Raw genomic sequence first — 14295 nt, 5'->3', positions numbered from 1 at the left:
CCTGGTTTGGTCCAACCAGGAGCAGCTCAGCCTGGTTTGGTCCAACCTGGAGCAGGTCAGCCTGGTTTGGTACAGCCTGGTACAGCTCAGCTTGGTTTGGTGCAGCCTGGTGTAGCTCAGCCTGGTTTGGTCCAACCTGGAGCAGGTCAGCGTGGTTTGGTCCGACCTGGAGCAGCTCAGGTTGGTTTGGTGCAACCTGGTGCAGCTCAGCCTGGTTTGGTGCAGCCTGGTGCAGCTCAGCGTGGTTTGGTCCAACCTGGAGCAGCCCAGCGTGGTTTGGTCCAACCTGGTGCAGCCCAGCCTGGTTTGGTGCAGCCTGGTGCAGCTCAGCCTGTTTTGGTCCAACCTGGAGCAGCTCAGCGTGGTTTGGTGCAACCTGGTGCAGCCCAGCCTGGTTTGGTGCAACCTGGAGCAGGTCAAGCAGGTCAACCTGGCTTGGTCCAACCTGGAGCAGGTCAACCTAGCTTGGTGCAACCTGGAATGGATCTGGGTGGTTTGGTCCAACCTGGAATGGATCAGCGTGTTTTGGCACAACCTGGTGCAGCACAGCCTGGTCTGGTCCCACCTGGAGCAGGTCAGCCTGGTGTGGTGCAACCCGGAATGGATCAGCGTGGTTCGGCCCAACCTGGTTCAGCTCAGCCCGGTTTGGTGCAACCTGCAATGAGTCAGTATGGTTTGGCCCAACCTGGTGCACGTCAGCCTGGTTTGGTACAATCTGGCGTAAGTCAGCCTGGTTTGGTACAACCTCAAATGGGTCAGCCTGCTTTGGTCCAGCCTGGTGCGGGTCAACCTGGTGCAGGTCAGCCTGGTTTGGTGCAACCTGGAATGGATCGGCGTGGTTTGGTCTACCCTGGTGCTGATCAGGATGGTTTGGTCCAGCCTGGTGCAGGTCAGCCTGATTTGGTACAATCTGGTGCAGGTCAGCCTGGTTTGGTGCAACGTGGAGTGGGGCAGCGTGGTTTGGTAGAGCCTGGCACAGGTCCACGTGGCGTTTTTCAACCTGGTGCCTATCCACCTGGTTTGCTACAGCCAGGTGCATATCTTCCCAGTTCAGTAGAGCCTGGTGCCTATCCACAAGGTTTGGTTCCACCTGGTGCCTATCCTCGTGGTTTGGTCCAGCCTGGTGCACTTCCACGTGGTTTCATGCAGCCTCTTACTGATCAGCGTGGCTTGAGGCAACCCGGTAGAGATCAGCAAGGCTCAATACCATCAAGCACAGAGCTTCGTGGCTTTCCAGCATTCCACCCGGAGTCTCTAAGATTTATATCACCACATCCATATCAGCATGGTGTAATGCCTCCTAGCAGAGGTCAGCATGGCCGGGTGTCACCGCTCCTCTCTGGCCAAGGCTTGGCACCACCAGGTACTGACCAAGAGGGTTTATCAGAAACTTACCAGCCAGGCGTGATACATCCGGGCACAGACCAAGGCGGCCAAATAAAACCAGGTGCAGACCAGCACGACCAGTCATACTCTATCCCAGAATCCCGTGACCTCACGTATCCTGGCCCTCGGGGCCCAGGCTTTCCTGGGGCAGATCAGCTCCAGGTCAGTGTGGATCCACAACAAACATATACCTCAGACCGAGCTGGAATTTCTGTCCGGACTACCCCAAGCCAAGAAGCCACCTTTGCCAAGAGTACAGTCTTTCTCAACGATCTCTACCGAGCCTCATCGGAAAGGGTCGATATCCAGAGCGAAAGACATGATTCCCTGGATAAATTGTCTCCCAGCTTCCCTATAGCAGTGGAAACATTTCGTATGATGGGAGAGCTCATTGGCCTTTATGTAGAGCTCAAGGAGAACATGAAGGAGCTGGATGAGGAGAAGGCTGGCCAGACCGACTTAGAGAAGTTACAGTACTTGCTTTCACTCATGGGTAGGTACCACTTATGTGGAGGAGGGACCACTGTGTTGTAACCTCCTTCCCCCTGGCCTCCTCTCCTGGCAGCTGAGTTTCTTCCTGAGTCGTTGCCAATAGCATATCCTTTCTTGAAAAGCCATTCTGGGTTCTACCATAGCCTTTGGGGGCCAAAAGCTGGAATTAAACCAGTAGAAGTGAAGAAGCCTCAGCAGAAGAGCAAGGTGGTTCCAATGCCTCATCAGACTCTCTGGACAGCAGCTCAGGACAGCGGGCAAGGGCGGCGGTAGCACCCAGGGGTGTGTGGGGGAGGGGGGACCTGGAAGAATTCAACTTCACCTTTGTTCACAGCTGTGGGACCAGAGAATAATTAAGATTTGAGAGCTGGGTGGAAAGTGTGGGTCAGTAGTCCCAAAGCCCTTTAGAATATTAAGCATCAGGTGGATTTTTATGGGGTGAAAACACCCCCTCTCTGCTTTCTTCCCGTCGCCTCCACCCAGCCACCAGGAAAAGCAAGTACATCTTGCTCTTTCCAGGGTAGTTTCACTGTGGGGGGCTGGGACGGGGGGCCTGCCGGCGATCCCACCCTTCTGACGATAAGGCCTCCATTTCTCGTAGTCAAAAAGACTATACCACCTGACCTGCAGGAACAGCTGAAGACCTTAAAGGCCTTGACCAAAGAAGTGCGGCAGGAAAGAGCCAAAGTAAGTAAGGGAGGGTCCACCCACTTTGCCTTTGAGAGCCAGCAATCCCACTTTGCACTTGTCTTTCGATAGATTACACAGTCCTCTCGCTGACATCATCTCGTTGGATCTTTACAAACCCATCAGATAGGAAACGCACCTCAAGCATCACCGTGTTCATTTCCTGCATCTAAAACCTGACGCTCAAAGCTGTTAAGATTCAGCCGAGCCAACGAGGAGGCCTGTGCTCCTTGCATCACATGGGGCCCTTTCCAGCAAAGCCCACTGTCTCTGCAGCAGCCTTGGAGCCAAGTCTGTGGGACTGTCTGGGGCCAGTGGTCATGGCAAGGAGCTGCTAGACCTTCAGCTGCTCTCTTAATGCCAGCTGTCCACATGCCCAGGATGGACGGATAGATGGATCGATGGATGTCCGGAAGGGACACCCTAATGGATGGCTCTTGTTAGAGGATAGGACCGGGACCGGGACTGGGGAAAGGGGCTTGTTCGGGCTGCAGGAGCATGTTCAGAAAGCAAAGAACTCAAGCCCGCCTGACCTTCCTCTTCTGTTGGGTTTGTAGCTGGACAAGATACAGAGGCTCCTGGAGGGCGAAAGGGAACAGGAAATCGGAAAAGAAATGAAAGACGACCAGCTGAGCACGCAGCTGGGAATCCTCAGGTAAAACGCCCCTGCCAAGGGCAGCCTGTGTCCTGGCATCACGTATTCCCAGGCAAGGAGCCTTGGGTTCACTCACAGTCTGAACTGGGCCCTGTCTTTGACCCGGGCTGTGTCTGCCCTTCAGGGTGTCCGTGTCTAGTTCAAGTTGCTGGTGAACATTTCCTAAGTTCTTAAAACAGCTCAGCACCAGGGCTAGGAAGGAAAAAAGAGGCTAGTCTCTCTCCCCAGTCGGAGGCTGTAGGAGAGCACTTGCCAGAGCCCCTCAAGAGCCCTCACTTTGTGATGTCAGGTCTCACCCCCTAGAAACCTCTCAGGCCAGCAGGCGGGCACACACCTCCGGGACACGCAGCACCTGGGACTCCCGAGACGGAACCTGCTGCAGGGTGGCTGGGAGAGGCCTGGTGTGCATCTGACTCTGCCCCTGGTGGACCCGGTGGGCCTGGGCCCTTTGGGCGGCCGGTGGGGCCAGGCCAACCCTCCTGCCCGTCTCTCAGAGTCACCGTGGCCGACATTGAGAAGGAGTTGGCCGAGCTCAGGGAGAGCCAAGAGCGGGGCAAGGTCAGCATGGAACATTCAGTCTCCGAAGCCTCTCTCTACCTGCAGGACCAGGTAAGGATTCTAGACTCTTCAGGGGCAGGAACCAGGCCCCTTCTCGGAGCTGGCCGTGGGCGGTGAGGCTACTAGACTCTTACGTGACATATGATTTGCAAATACTTTCTCCCACTCTCTTTTCACGCTCTTAATTTTTTGTTAATGTTTATTTATTTTTAAGAGAGAGAGACAGAGCACAAGTGGGGAGGGGCAGACAGAGAGGGAGACACAGAATCCAAAGCAGGCTCCAGGCCCTGAGCTGTCAGCACAGAGCCCGATGCGGGGCTCGAACCCACAAACCCTGAGATTGTGACCTGAGCCCAAGTTGGGACGCTTAACCTACTGAGCCAGCCAGGCGCCCCCCTTTACACGCTCTTGACAATGTCTACCTTTAAATCTTGAGTGATGCTACCGTTGGTCACCCCGGAGGGTCCCCACTGAGGAGTGTCTGGACAGCCCTCTGAGCACTTGTGGAAGGAGCAGATAGGAAAAGCCACCGGGCCAAGGGGACTCATGTCAGGAGCCCTTCGGTGCTGGAGGCCCCATTCTGGGCCATTTCCAAGTTTGCCAGAGCACCTGCGTGTTCCATTTCGTGACCCCAAAGCCAGCTGTCCAGTGTGGGGCCTGAGGAGCAGCAGATGTGTCCCAGAGTCGTCACTCCAAAGCTCATGTCTGAGCTTAGCCACCTCTGGGCTGTCAGGGGTGGGAGTGGGAGGGCATATTCAGAGAGAAGCCGCTCCCTGCTGGGCCGGTCTGGCCTCCTGCCACAGCCTCTTCAAGGCCCCAGCCTCCACACGCCCGATTCTCCAGCTACCTGGGCCTCCCACGTTTCTCTGGACACACTGCCGCTCTCCCTGGAATGTCCCCGTCACCCCTTCTTACCCAAACGACTGCTACTCGTTCTTCCCAACTCCACTGCATCATCCTCTCTTCTAGAATTAATCCATCCTTTTTATCCCAGGGGCCCTTTGACATGCTATCATGGGCTCTTCAGAAGAGTGTGGGCTCTTCCGGGCGCGAGCAAGGGTCTCACTGAGCTCAGGCAAAAGGGAGCTCGGTTGAAAGGGCACAGGGTTACGGGGGGGCTGGGAAAGAGCGGAACCTCCAGGGGGCAGTCTCACCGGGCCCCCCCGCCCCCCCCCCCGCTTGTCTGTCTTTCTGTGTCTGTTTTTGTGTGTACCTGTGCTTCTGTGTCCCTGTCCTTCTCCATTTCTCTCAAATACCTCCACATCTCTCGTCCGCGGGACTCTCGGCCAGCTTTCTTATCTCTCACACACGGCCCACAGTGGCTGCCAAGGCCCGACAACGTCGCACACTTCCAAGAGGGGGTTAGGTTGGCCCAGCCCCTCTCTGAGCCAGGCAAAAGGTCAAACGCCTGTGGGACTGGCTGCCCCCAAATCGGGTGCTGACCTGAGACCAGTCCTTTGTGGTGACAAACCGGGACTGTGGGGAACAGAAGAGAGCAGGAGAGCCAGTAGAAGGAACCTGCTCCCGCCCAGACCGTGAGAGACCCCCGCGGCAGAAGTAGCTCTGACCCCACTGATTTATTGTTACCGACACGCTGGATGGGCACAGAGCATGTGTGAGCCCACCCCTCCCGTCGCCAGGGCCCGGAGCCGTGTCTGCGTGTCGTCAGGCTCCTCTCAGTGTTTGTGGACTGGCTAACTGACATCACCACCCTAGGGTTTAGCTAGAAGAGCTATGTCCTTGCCTTGACTCAATGAGCTGGCTGGAGAAAGGTCCCGAAACCTCCCTCCTGCAAGGGTTTTATTCAGCATTAATGCTTCACTCCCTGAGCACCATATTCACTACTCAAAGGACAGGCACCGGGCATCTCCCATCGGCCGCACTCCCTGTGAGGCTGCAGCGACCGCCTGCATCGCACAGGCCAGGGGCAGAAAGCACACGCTAGCAGTGGCAGTGTGGACAGAAGGTGGCCGTGCCTCACTCACTGCCCTGCACCTGCCTTCTCGCCCGCGCCCAGCTGGACAAGCTCAGGACGATCATCGAGAGCATGCTGGCCTCATCCTCCACGCTGCTGTCCATGAGCATGACTCCTCGCAAGATCCTAACAGCCTCGGCACCTAGCCAGATCGACCCTGAGACCACCTGCCCGGCCTGCAGCCTGGACCTGGGCCATCAGGTCAGCGTGCTGGTGCAGCGTTACGAGCAGCTCCAGGACATGGTCACCAATCTGGCTGCCACCCGGCCCTCCAAGAAAGCCAAGCTGCAGAGCCAGGTGATTCCCGCTGGCCTCCCTCCTCGTGTGGCCACACACGGCCCCCAGCGGGGGAGCCACAGCTCAGAGGCCCACAGAGCAGGGAGTGGCTGGTGGAGCTTTCACAGGCCTAAGGGCCAGTTTTCCATTGTGGAGCTCTTTATTGACCCCACAACAGTCCCAGGTCCTTTCACGGGGTCACAGTGGGGGCAGCAACAGAGCTGGCTCTGGGGACAGGAGACCACGGGGAAGAGCTGGCTCCGTAGGGGTGAGACGGCAGAGCTGGCTGAGGTGAAGAGCCATGTATTCGTGTGCCTCGGGGACGCTGGCATAGCTTTAGGGTTCATTAAGTCCCTTTCATGCCAGCCCTCCAGCACCGTTCTTAATTCCCCACAGAAGGGCAGGCTTGCTGGTGGGGGCAGGGACAGGCACAAGTCCCTGAGTCCTACCTCTTGGACTCTGGAGTTCAGATCCAGCTCAGGGCAGATGGGGAGACCGTAGGCCACATCCCAGCTCTCGGGGGCCACTCCGGAGCCTCTCGATCACCTGTTCTGGTCTCCCCCAAAGGGGGGCCGGTTCCCCGGAGGCTAGTCCGTGGGGAGGTGGGAGACTGAAGCTCATGTCCAGTTAGGGGGACGCTTGGAAAAAAGCAGAGAGCCTCCCCACTGCAGGGGGCAACTGCGGAGGAGAGCCAGAAAAGGGGTCTGAAGTCAGCGTCACCTGCTGGGCGATGATTTAAGGGGCGGCGCCCAACACCTGTGTGCCACCGCCCCGCAGGACGAAGAGCTGCTGGGCCACATCCAGAGCGCCATCCTGCAGGTACAGGGCGACTGCGAGAAACTCAACATCACCACCGGCAGCCTCATCGAGGACCATCGGCAGAAGCAGAAGGACATTGACGTGAGGTGGCCGGCAGGGCGGCTGGGGGGCGGGGGGTGAGGCCGTTCACTTCCCGCTCCTCATTCTCTGCTCCCTCGGCCTCCCAGGTGTTGTACCAGGGTCTGGAGAAGCTCGAGAAGGAGAAGGCCAACAGGGAGCACCTGGAGATGGAGATTGACGTGGTAAGGGCCCGGCCTGGAAGAGCCACCTGTGTCCCAGGAGATCTCGCGGGTCATTCTCTGGAAGCTCTGGAAGGCCGGGAGGGGAGGAGCCTATTGGGGCGGGGGAAGGGGGCGGAGCTCAACGTCCAGGGTTGGTGCCTCAGGGCAATGCGGCCCCTCCGTGGCTCTCTCCCATCTGGGGGACCCCCTCCTCTCTTAACGGCCAGAAAGCTGACAAGAGTGCCCTGGAGGCCAAAGTGAGCCGGGTCCAGTTTGACGCCACCACGGAGCAGCTGAACCACATGATGCAGGAGCTGACGTCTAAAATGAGCGGGCAGGAGCGGGACTGGCAGAAAATGCTGGACAAGCTGCTGGTGGAGATGGACAGCAAGGTGAGGGCAGATGGCAGTTCTTCTCCAGGTGCCGCAGATCGCCCCCCCCCCCACCGCCCCCCGGCCCCGAACCCCGCCTTCCCGGAGCTCACCGGTGGCCCACCCCGGCCCGCAGCTGGACCGCCTGGAGCTGGACCCCGTGAAGCAGTTGCTGGAGGATCGGTGGAAAGCCTTGCGGCAACAGCTTAAAGAGCGCCCTCCCCTCTACCAGGCAGACGAGGCAGCGGCCATGCGGAAGTGAGGCCTGGCCCACGCGTGGGGGCGGGGTTGGCACACGCTGCGGACTGGGGGCGGGGGGGGGTGGGTTCTGGGGGTCCCCAGATGAACAGCTCCCACGCAGTGTGCTCTGGGAGGATGGCCGATCCCACCGGACCACCCCAAAGTTGGCGTGACTGAATCTGAGAGCTCGAAAAGCTCTTCCAGCTCAGGCTAGTGACGACCGCAGTGGACAAAGGGAGGGGAGAGAGGCCAAGGCTTCCGGGTAGCGGGCGAGCTCCGCTGGGTCGCTGTGACAGGGAGGGGCCCAAGGTCCCCAGGTCTGAGCCTGGTCCTGGGGGGCCCAGCCCACAGCAGGCTCGAATCCCAGGCTCCACTCTTGGCCGCCAGAGGGCCCCCGAGGTTCACACAGGTCCTCAGGGACCCTCTGAAACCCGGGCCGGCTTTGGGTTAGGGCAGGTGGGTGCTGGGTGAGCGCCCAGAAGCAGGCACGGCTAGAAGCTAGTGTGTTTCCCAGGGAACAGGGCTGGATCTGCCTCTGGTGGCTTGGGGTCTGCCACCCTGGTGAGCCGAGCCTCCAGCTGCCTGGCCTGCAGGGGGCCAAGCCCTTCTGCGTTCTCCTCTCCCATTCCAGAGCCCCTGGGCAGGGCTCTCACCCTCTGTGTGTATCCCACTCCCCACAGGCAGCTCTTGGCACATTTCCACTGCCTCTCGTGCGACCGTCCCTTGGAGACACCTGTGACCGGACAGTGAGTGTTCCCCCCTGGCCAACCCCAGCTGGTGGCCATAATGAGGGCGGGCACAGGGGGGCTGTATCTCGCCCGTTCCCTACCTGCCTCCGAGTCTTGTCCTCCCTCGTCTCGTCTCCTCTCCCATGGGTCCATTCCTGTATGCCTGACTGCTTGCCGGCCCTCCGACCTGCCCTCCGCCAGACCCTGGACAGGAAGGCTCCTCAGGCACGTAGAACGTGGAGTGCCAGATTTGGACGATGGGATTTCTCACTCTCCAACCCTCCTCCTCCCCTCTGTCCCTGCCCAGAATTATCCCTGTGATTCCCATGGGCCCAGGCCTGCCCGGGCACCGTTCCATCCGCCCCTACACGGTCTTTGAACTGGAGCAGGTCCGGCAGCAGAGCCGCAAGTACGGACGGGGCAGCGGGGTCCCCTTTGCAGGGGAGGCAGGGGCCGAGGCTGGAGGGTGGGTGTGGAGGGCTCCTTCTCCTGGCTGGGATGGTGGGAGCCGCTAGAGTACTTTCTGGGCTAGCCGCCCCCCCCCCCCCAGCTCTTCACAGAAGGAGTAAGAGTAATCTTACTTGCCTTGGCGTAATCACCTGCCTTGAAGTCCCTGTTGGGGGTCCCGGTGGGACATTGCCAAGGGTGCTGGCTGGCTGGGGGAGCTCCTCTTTACCTCCCCGTAACCCCCCAGATGCTTCAGCTGTCTCAGCAACCCCAGCACGGTGGGGGGAAGGCAGGGGTCTGATATCAGCCAGCCAGAGGGTTGTGGGGGGAGAAGATGGGGACATACTGCACACGCCCTCAGGCTCCTGCCCTCCTCCCCACTGCGTTTCCTCCTCCCAAGGCTGGGGGTTCAGCAGTAAGGATCGTTTCAAACTGCGCTTTGGAGCCCTATAGGTGTTCCACATAGGCAAGGCCAAGTGTGCGGGGCCAAGGACCCCCAGCCTTAGCTGGAGTCGCTGGGCTTCTCCCCATCTGGCTCTTCTGCACGATCTCATCTCAGGAATCCTTCCTGGGGAAGCCTGGCTGTGGTCCCTCAGGGTGCTATGGAAAGGGCTCCTGCCCACACAGGGTCCTGTTTAAAGAGGCATAAAGAGAGGGAGGGGGCCAGGGTCTGTGTGAGTGTGGGCTCAGGTGGCTGCAGTCGCCTGACCCCTCCATCTGCCTGCACCACCACCCCCCCAGCCTGAAGCTGGGCTGTGCCCCCTTCCCTCGGGGCGACTTGGCGCACACGGAGCGGAGCGTGGGACGCCTGCACACCATGCACTCCAAGATGCTGATGGACATTGAGAAGGTGCAGATCCACTTTGGAGGCTCAGTCAAGGCCAGCAGCCAGATGATCCGTGAGCTGCTGCAGGCCCAGTGCCTGAGCTCCCCCTGCCACAGACGGTAGGACCACAGGGACCGGCCCCCCCGTCCCCCCATGGGGCTCGGCTTCGGCCCGCCCACGGCATGGCCCTGTGGATGTCTCACCCACTGCTGGGGAAAGCCCTGCCAGAGAGGGAGGGAGGGAGAGTGCGTGTGGGTGTGCGTGCACATGTGGGGGGGCGGCGAGGGGGAGAAAGAGTGGTCTTCAGGATCGCTCTCCTCATGCATTCGCCCCTTCCTATCCCTTGCTCCTGCCCTGGCTCCCGGAGACACCCCCCCCCCGCCCCCGCCGCCCCGGCCCAAGACAACTGCCCCATCCCCTTAGGTGTGTCCCAGGTCACAGCTGCTCCCGGTGACCCTGCTGTCCTCATCCCAGGGTGCCAGATATGGCCGACTACACCTACTCGAGCGCACCTCGGCGCTGCGGGGGCAGCCACACCCTCACCTACCCCTACCGCCGCAACCGCCTGCAGCACCTGTCACAGGGCCTGCACCCCACCGAGGAGATCCAGATCGCCATGAAGGTTGGGGGTGCTGCCCGGGAGCAGGGCCCTGACATGACCCCGAATTCTCCAGTCATTCTAGAAAAACCACCACCAGTCGCCAAAAGGGCGGATGACCAGCCCTCTGCCTTGAGGCCGCTTCTTAAACAGTCCCAGCTAAAGCCTCTGGTCCTCGTGCCTCGTTGGGAGAAACGGCATCCTGGCCGCCAGCCCATCTGGCACCCCCACCCCACCGTGGGCCCTCCCTTCACCCTGGTGCTGCCAGAGCCCGGGGGAGGGTTCTGAGCACTGTTCGGTGCCGGGAGTCGGGAGAGGACGTCACTCGGTGCCCCAGGCCCTCGTGGAGGAAGGACCAGAGGGCGAGCCCTAAGGTGCCGCATGGTAACGGATGCCCACCCATCCCCACAGCATGATGAGGTGGATATCTTGGGCCTGGATGGACATATTTACAAGGGACGGATAGATACAAGGCTGCCGGGCATCCCGAGCAAAGACAGTGAGTGTCCAGGTGGCCCGGAGGCTCCTCAGCCTCCTTGCTCAAGGGTCCCCGGGGTTCTGTCCAGTTCCTGGAAGGCCATGGGGCCACCGGATCTGGCTGCCTGCCTTCCTCTGCAGCCTCCCTGATCCCAAGCGTTCAGGGCTCTGAAAGCTCCAGGTCAGTGTTGCGGGTGGGGGACAGCTGTCCGGCCTCAGCCCATGAGCTGGGACATCACGGCCACGTATTTATGCCAGGCTCCCTCTCCTCGCTGCCTCAGCCCCTGTTCCAGCACCACCGGGGCCGAGTTCCTACCCCTTTTTCAAAGCCCAAAATGCTCCTCCTGAGCCCCCCACCACTCAGTGAATCTCCCGTCCCCATGATGCCCACCTCCAGTTGGCCAGACCTGCGGGGCCCTGTTGATCCCCCCCCACCCCCACTCCCCACCTGGTCTCAGAGCCACGTGTGCACCTGTCTCGCTGCCTCCCCTCCTCAACCGTGAGGCCCGGTCAGAACTCACCCCGCACCCAAGACGGGGCTGGTGCGCGTGGGTCCTCAGAGGATACCTGGGCGGGTGGACGGATGGACGGACGGACACAGGAATGAATGGTGTGCTTACAAAGACCCCAGTTGGGGCCGGCCGTGACCATCTGCCCTGCAGCCCACTCCAGGTCCCCATGGGGCCCCGCAGAGCTCTCCCTCGGTGTCTCAGAACTGACCCTCCCATCCTCTGTCCCCACCAGCCCCGGTCTCAGCTTCGGGGATGACCAAGCACAAGGCCAAGCAGCCCCGGCCGCACACGCACCGGCAGCAGTCCCTCAGCGTCAGCAGCCAGCTGCCCTCCCGGCCACAAAGTGCTCAGATGCTGGCTGGCAACAATTCAGGTAGCTTCCCTCTGGCTGGAGCCTCCTTGCAGGTGGCCCCACCACTGCCCTCCTCCCCCGGGGCCTCTCCTCCTTGCCCTGCCGGCCCCCTTTCCGGCCCAGGCCTGGTAGCTGCCCTTAATTCCCTGGAGAGAGGAATCGCCTGGGAGCTGAGAGAGGGGATGCGAGGGAGGAGAGAGAAAATCGTCCTTACTGAGTTCTCCATACACGCCAGGTCTGTGGGGTAGATGCTGTTACTCTCCCCATCTCACTGAACCGGAAATAGGGGCAGGGCTATAGCCCAAGGCTCTGGGTCCGGGCCCAAGCCACACCCCCCAAGCCCTCCTCCCCACCCCTACCCCACCCCCCCACCGCACTCCTGTGTGCTCACTCTCCTGGAGTGAGTGCTCAGCTCTGCGCGGCAGCTGGTGGGCACGGGCGGTTCTCCCCACCGAGAATCCCTCCTCCTGACCCTGTCTGGGGAGGAGCTTCTCCTCACTCCCAGGCCTGAAAGGTCCCTAGAGTCCCTGTTCTCCCCTGAGGGGCTAAATCTCTCCTGAAAGTCGGGGGGTGGGGGGTGCTCAGGGGCCCCCAGGGTCCAGCCACATGTGGGGCCAGAGAAGGACACTGGCCTGGAGCCACGAGGCCAGATCACTTTCAAGTGACTCTGAGCAAGCCTCCCTCCTCTCCAGACCTGTTTCCTCATCTGTCCATAAAGGGGCGCTGCTGGATTGGTGCCCTTAGTGTCACGGCCCCCAAGAAAGGGGATCTGAATGTGAGGGCTCCTCACCAGCTGGGCCACTGTGAGGAGCTTTACATGTAGGAACGAGTTCTAATCGTTAGCCTCACTTAGAGCTGAGAAAACAGGCACAGAGAGGTTCAGCTACTTGCCCAAGGTCACACAGGGAGGAAGCAGCAGAACTAAATTCTTAGGAATTCCATCCCAAGTTGTCTGCCTCCAGAACCTGCCCTGGTAACAGAGGGTAGCAGGGTGGGGTAGAGGACTCAGTAGTGGACGGAGGGTGCAGGTCTGTGACCCTGGCTTCCAAAACGGTTTTTGTGGGGGAACTGTGCGTCCTTCTCCCTGGCATCCCACTGTCCACCGTGAGGGCACCTCAAATGCTACGGGAGCAGGAGAGGGGGGCAGGGCAGTCTTGGGAAAAACTCCTGCACCTATTTATGTGAATATTGCCTAAATAGTCCCTGTATTAATAGAGGAAACATTACTTAAGAGGCAGGCTCTTGGCCACTGACGGAGAGCCTGATTATTTTTAACTCACGGAGATTATAAAGGAGCTTTGCTCGGGAGCTCCAATGAGGGCTTGCGCTGAGCACCCCAGCCCGACAGGCCCCCTCTCTGGCGTTATGCCCCCACTTGCCTGGCTGGTGGGGCTGCTCCTGACGCCCCCCCCCCCCCCCCCCGGCCCCAGGCTCTGGGTGAGCTGGGGAGGGCTGTGGCGGGCTGCGGCGGGCGTGGGCAGTGAGACAGAGCCACCCGTGTCTCCCAGCTCCTTCCCATCAGCGCAAAGACAGACCCGTCTCCTCCGAGGGGCTCCTCTCCCAGCCGAATGTGGCCCACCCGCCCAGCCCCAGCGAGATGGGAAACCGGCCAGCGGATGTGGACGCGCACCTGGATGTCCCGCCGGGGGAGGGTCTCGAGGAGCCCACCCGGGGGCCGAGGTCCACCACTGCTCACTGAGCAAAGCTACAAATAAATGTTTAGGAAGAAGCTTGGGGCAGCGAGGCTTCTCTGGTCTGGGCTCAGGAAGATGGGGTGGAAAGGGAGGGGCCCCTGCAGGCCAGGCACCTCCAGACTGCCCCCAGGTCCGGGGGCGGGGGGGCTTCTCTTGGAGAACCAGGAATGACCTGTAGCCTGGGAATTAGACCGCGACCCCCTCACCCAACAGATGAAGCTGCCCTCCAAGGGCTTCAGGAGGGCTGAGCATTGCACCAGGGGTCGGCAGGGGCAGCAGAGGCCACACCCCAGCTCACTCTGGACCTCAGCTGGGCCCAGAGGCTGCGGCCTTCCCGTCTGGGCCCACTGGGGCTTTCTGGAGAGGTTGGGGCTCCCAGTGTCTGTACCTTGAAGCAGAGGTGAGGGTGGCAGCCGGCAGCTGCTCCCCCACGGATGGCTCTGGCAGTGCCCAGCTCCTGGCACGGCGTCCCAGGGGGGACCAGTGCGCCCGGGAAGGTTCCTGCTTGCTGTCCTGTGCAGTGTACCCTTGGGTGGCTGCTGCAGAGGCAAGCAGGGGCTTAGACGAGGCGGGGGGGGGGGGGGGGGGGGGGGGGGGGGGGGGGGCTGCCTGGCTGGCCTAGGCCGGTTCCCTGTTCCCCTCCTCCCTCCCCAGGGAGACGGAGAAGTGTGTCAGGAGGGGGTTAGCCTGGTGACGGCCATTTGCCAGGTGGCCTCGAGGCCTAGCCCTTGTCCTGCTCCACCAGCCCCAAACAGACGAGAGAGCTCTCACTGCTATCCCGAGTCCTTTGTGCTAAAGGTCCCGGCAGGTTTGAGGGGACAGAGGGGCAAGGGCAGGGCTGAGCTCAGCAGGTACAGCAATCGCAAGGGAGGAGCACCCCCCCACCCCACAACCCCGGGCAGGGGGCCGCCCTCACACTAAGGCCTCTGAAGTCCTGAGAGCAGTTTTAACCATCTTCAGGTCTGTTCTCACGCCGCCCCG

The 14295-nt window shown here is 60.8% G+C and overlaps 1 protein-coding gene across 4 annotated transcripts in view; it reads left to right on the top strand.

The window, feature by feature from the left end:
- QRICH2 (glutamine rich 2) overlaps positions 1–13356 on the top strand; it is a 33731-nt gene extending 20375 nt beyond the window's left edge. Inside the window, exons 5-21 of one of the 4 annotated variants that reach the window (XM_040456487.1) lie at positions 1–55; positions 425–1879; positions 2480–2565; positions 3123–3220; positions 3715–3829; positions 5796–6050; positions 6807–6929; positions 7016–7090; positions 7297–7461; positions 7577–7698; positions 8361–8426; positions 8716–8817; positions 9597–9800; positions 10156–10303; positions 10691–10778; positions 11501–11641; positions 13129–13356. The exon at positions 1–55 is cut by the window's left edge and continues 1401 nt beyond it. In XM_040456487.1, coding sequence (XP_040312421.1) covers positions 1–55; positions 425–1879; positions 2480–2565; positions 3123–3220; positions 3715–3829; positions 5796–6050; positions 6807–6929; positions 7016–7090; positions 7297–7461; positions 7577–7698; positions 8361–8426; positions 8716–8817; positions 9597–9800; positions 10156–10303; positions 10691–10778; positions 11501–11641; positions 13129–13319 — 3489 coding nt within the window. In that variant the 3' untranslated portion in view covers positions 13320–13356. Of the gene's footprint in view, positions 1880–2479; positions 2566–3122; positions 3221–3714; positions 3830–5795; positions 6051–6806; positions 6930–7015; positions 7091–7296; positions 7462–7576; positions 7699–8360; positions 8427–8715; positions 8818–9596; positions 9801–10155; positions 10304–10690; positions 10779–11500; positions 11642–13128 lie in introns of those variants that run through there. The other 3 variants (XM_040456486.1, XM_040456485.1, XM_040456488.1) reach the window with 3 other exon arrangements.
- The last annotated feature ends 939 nt before the right edge of the window (positions 13357–14295 follow it).

Source organism: Herpailurus yagouaroundi, unplaced genomic scaffold (assembly GCF_014898765.1).
Source record: "Herpailurus yagouaroundi ecotype Mexico unplaced genomic scaffold, PumYag 217, whole genome shotgun sequence".
Classification (NCBI taxonomy): Eukaryota; Metazoa; Chordata; class Mammalia; order Carnivora; family Felidae; genus Herpailurus; species Herpailurus yagouaroundi.
This window is presented reverse-complemented; position numbering and strand designations above follow the sequence as displayed.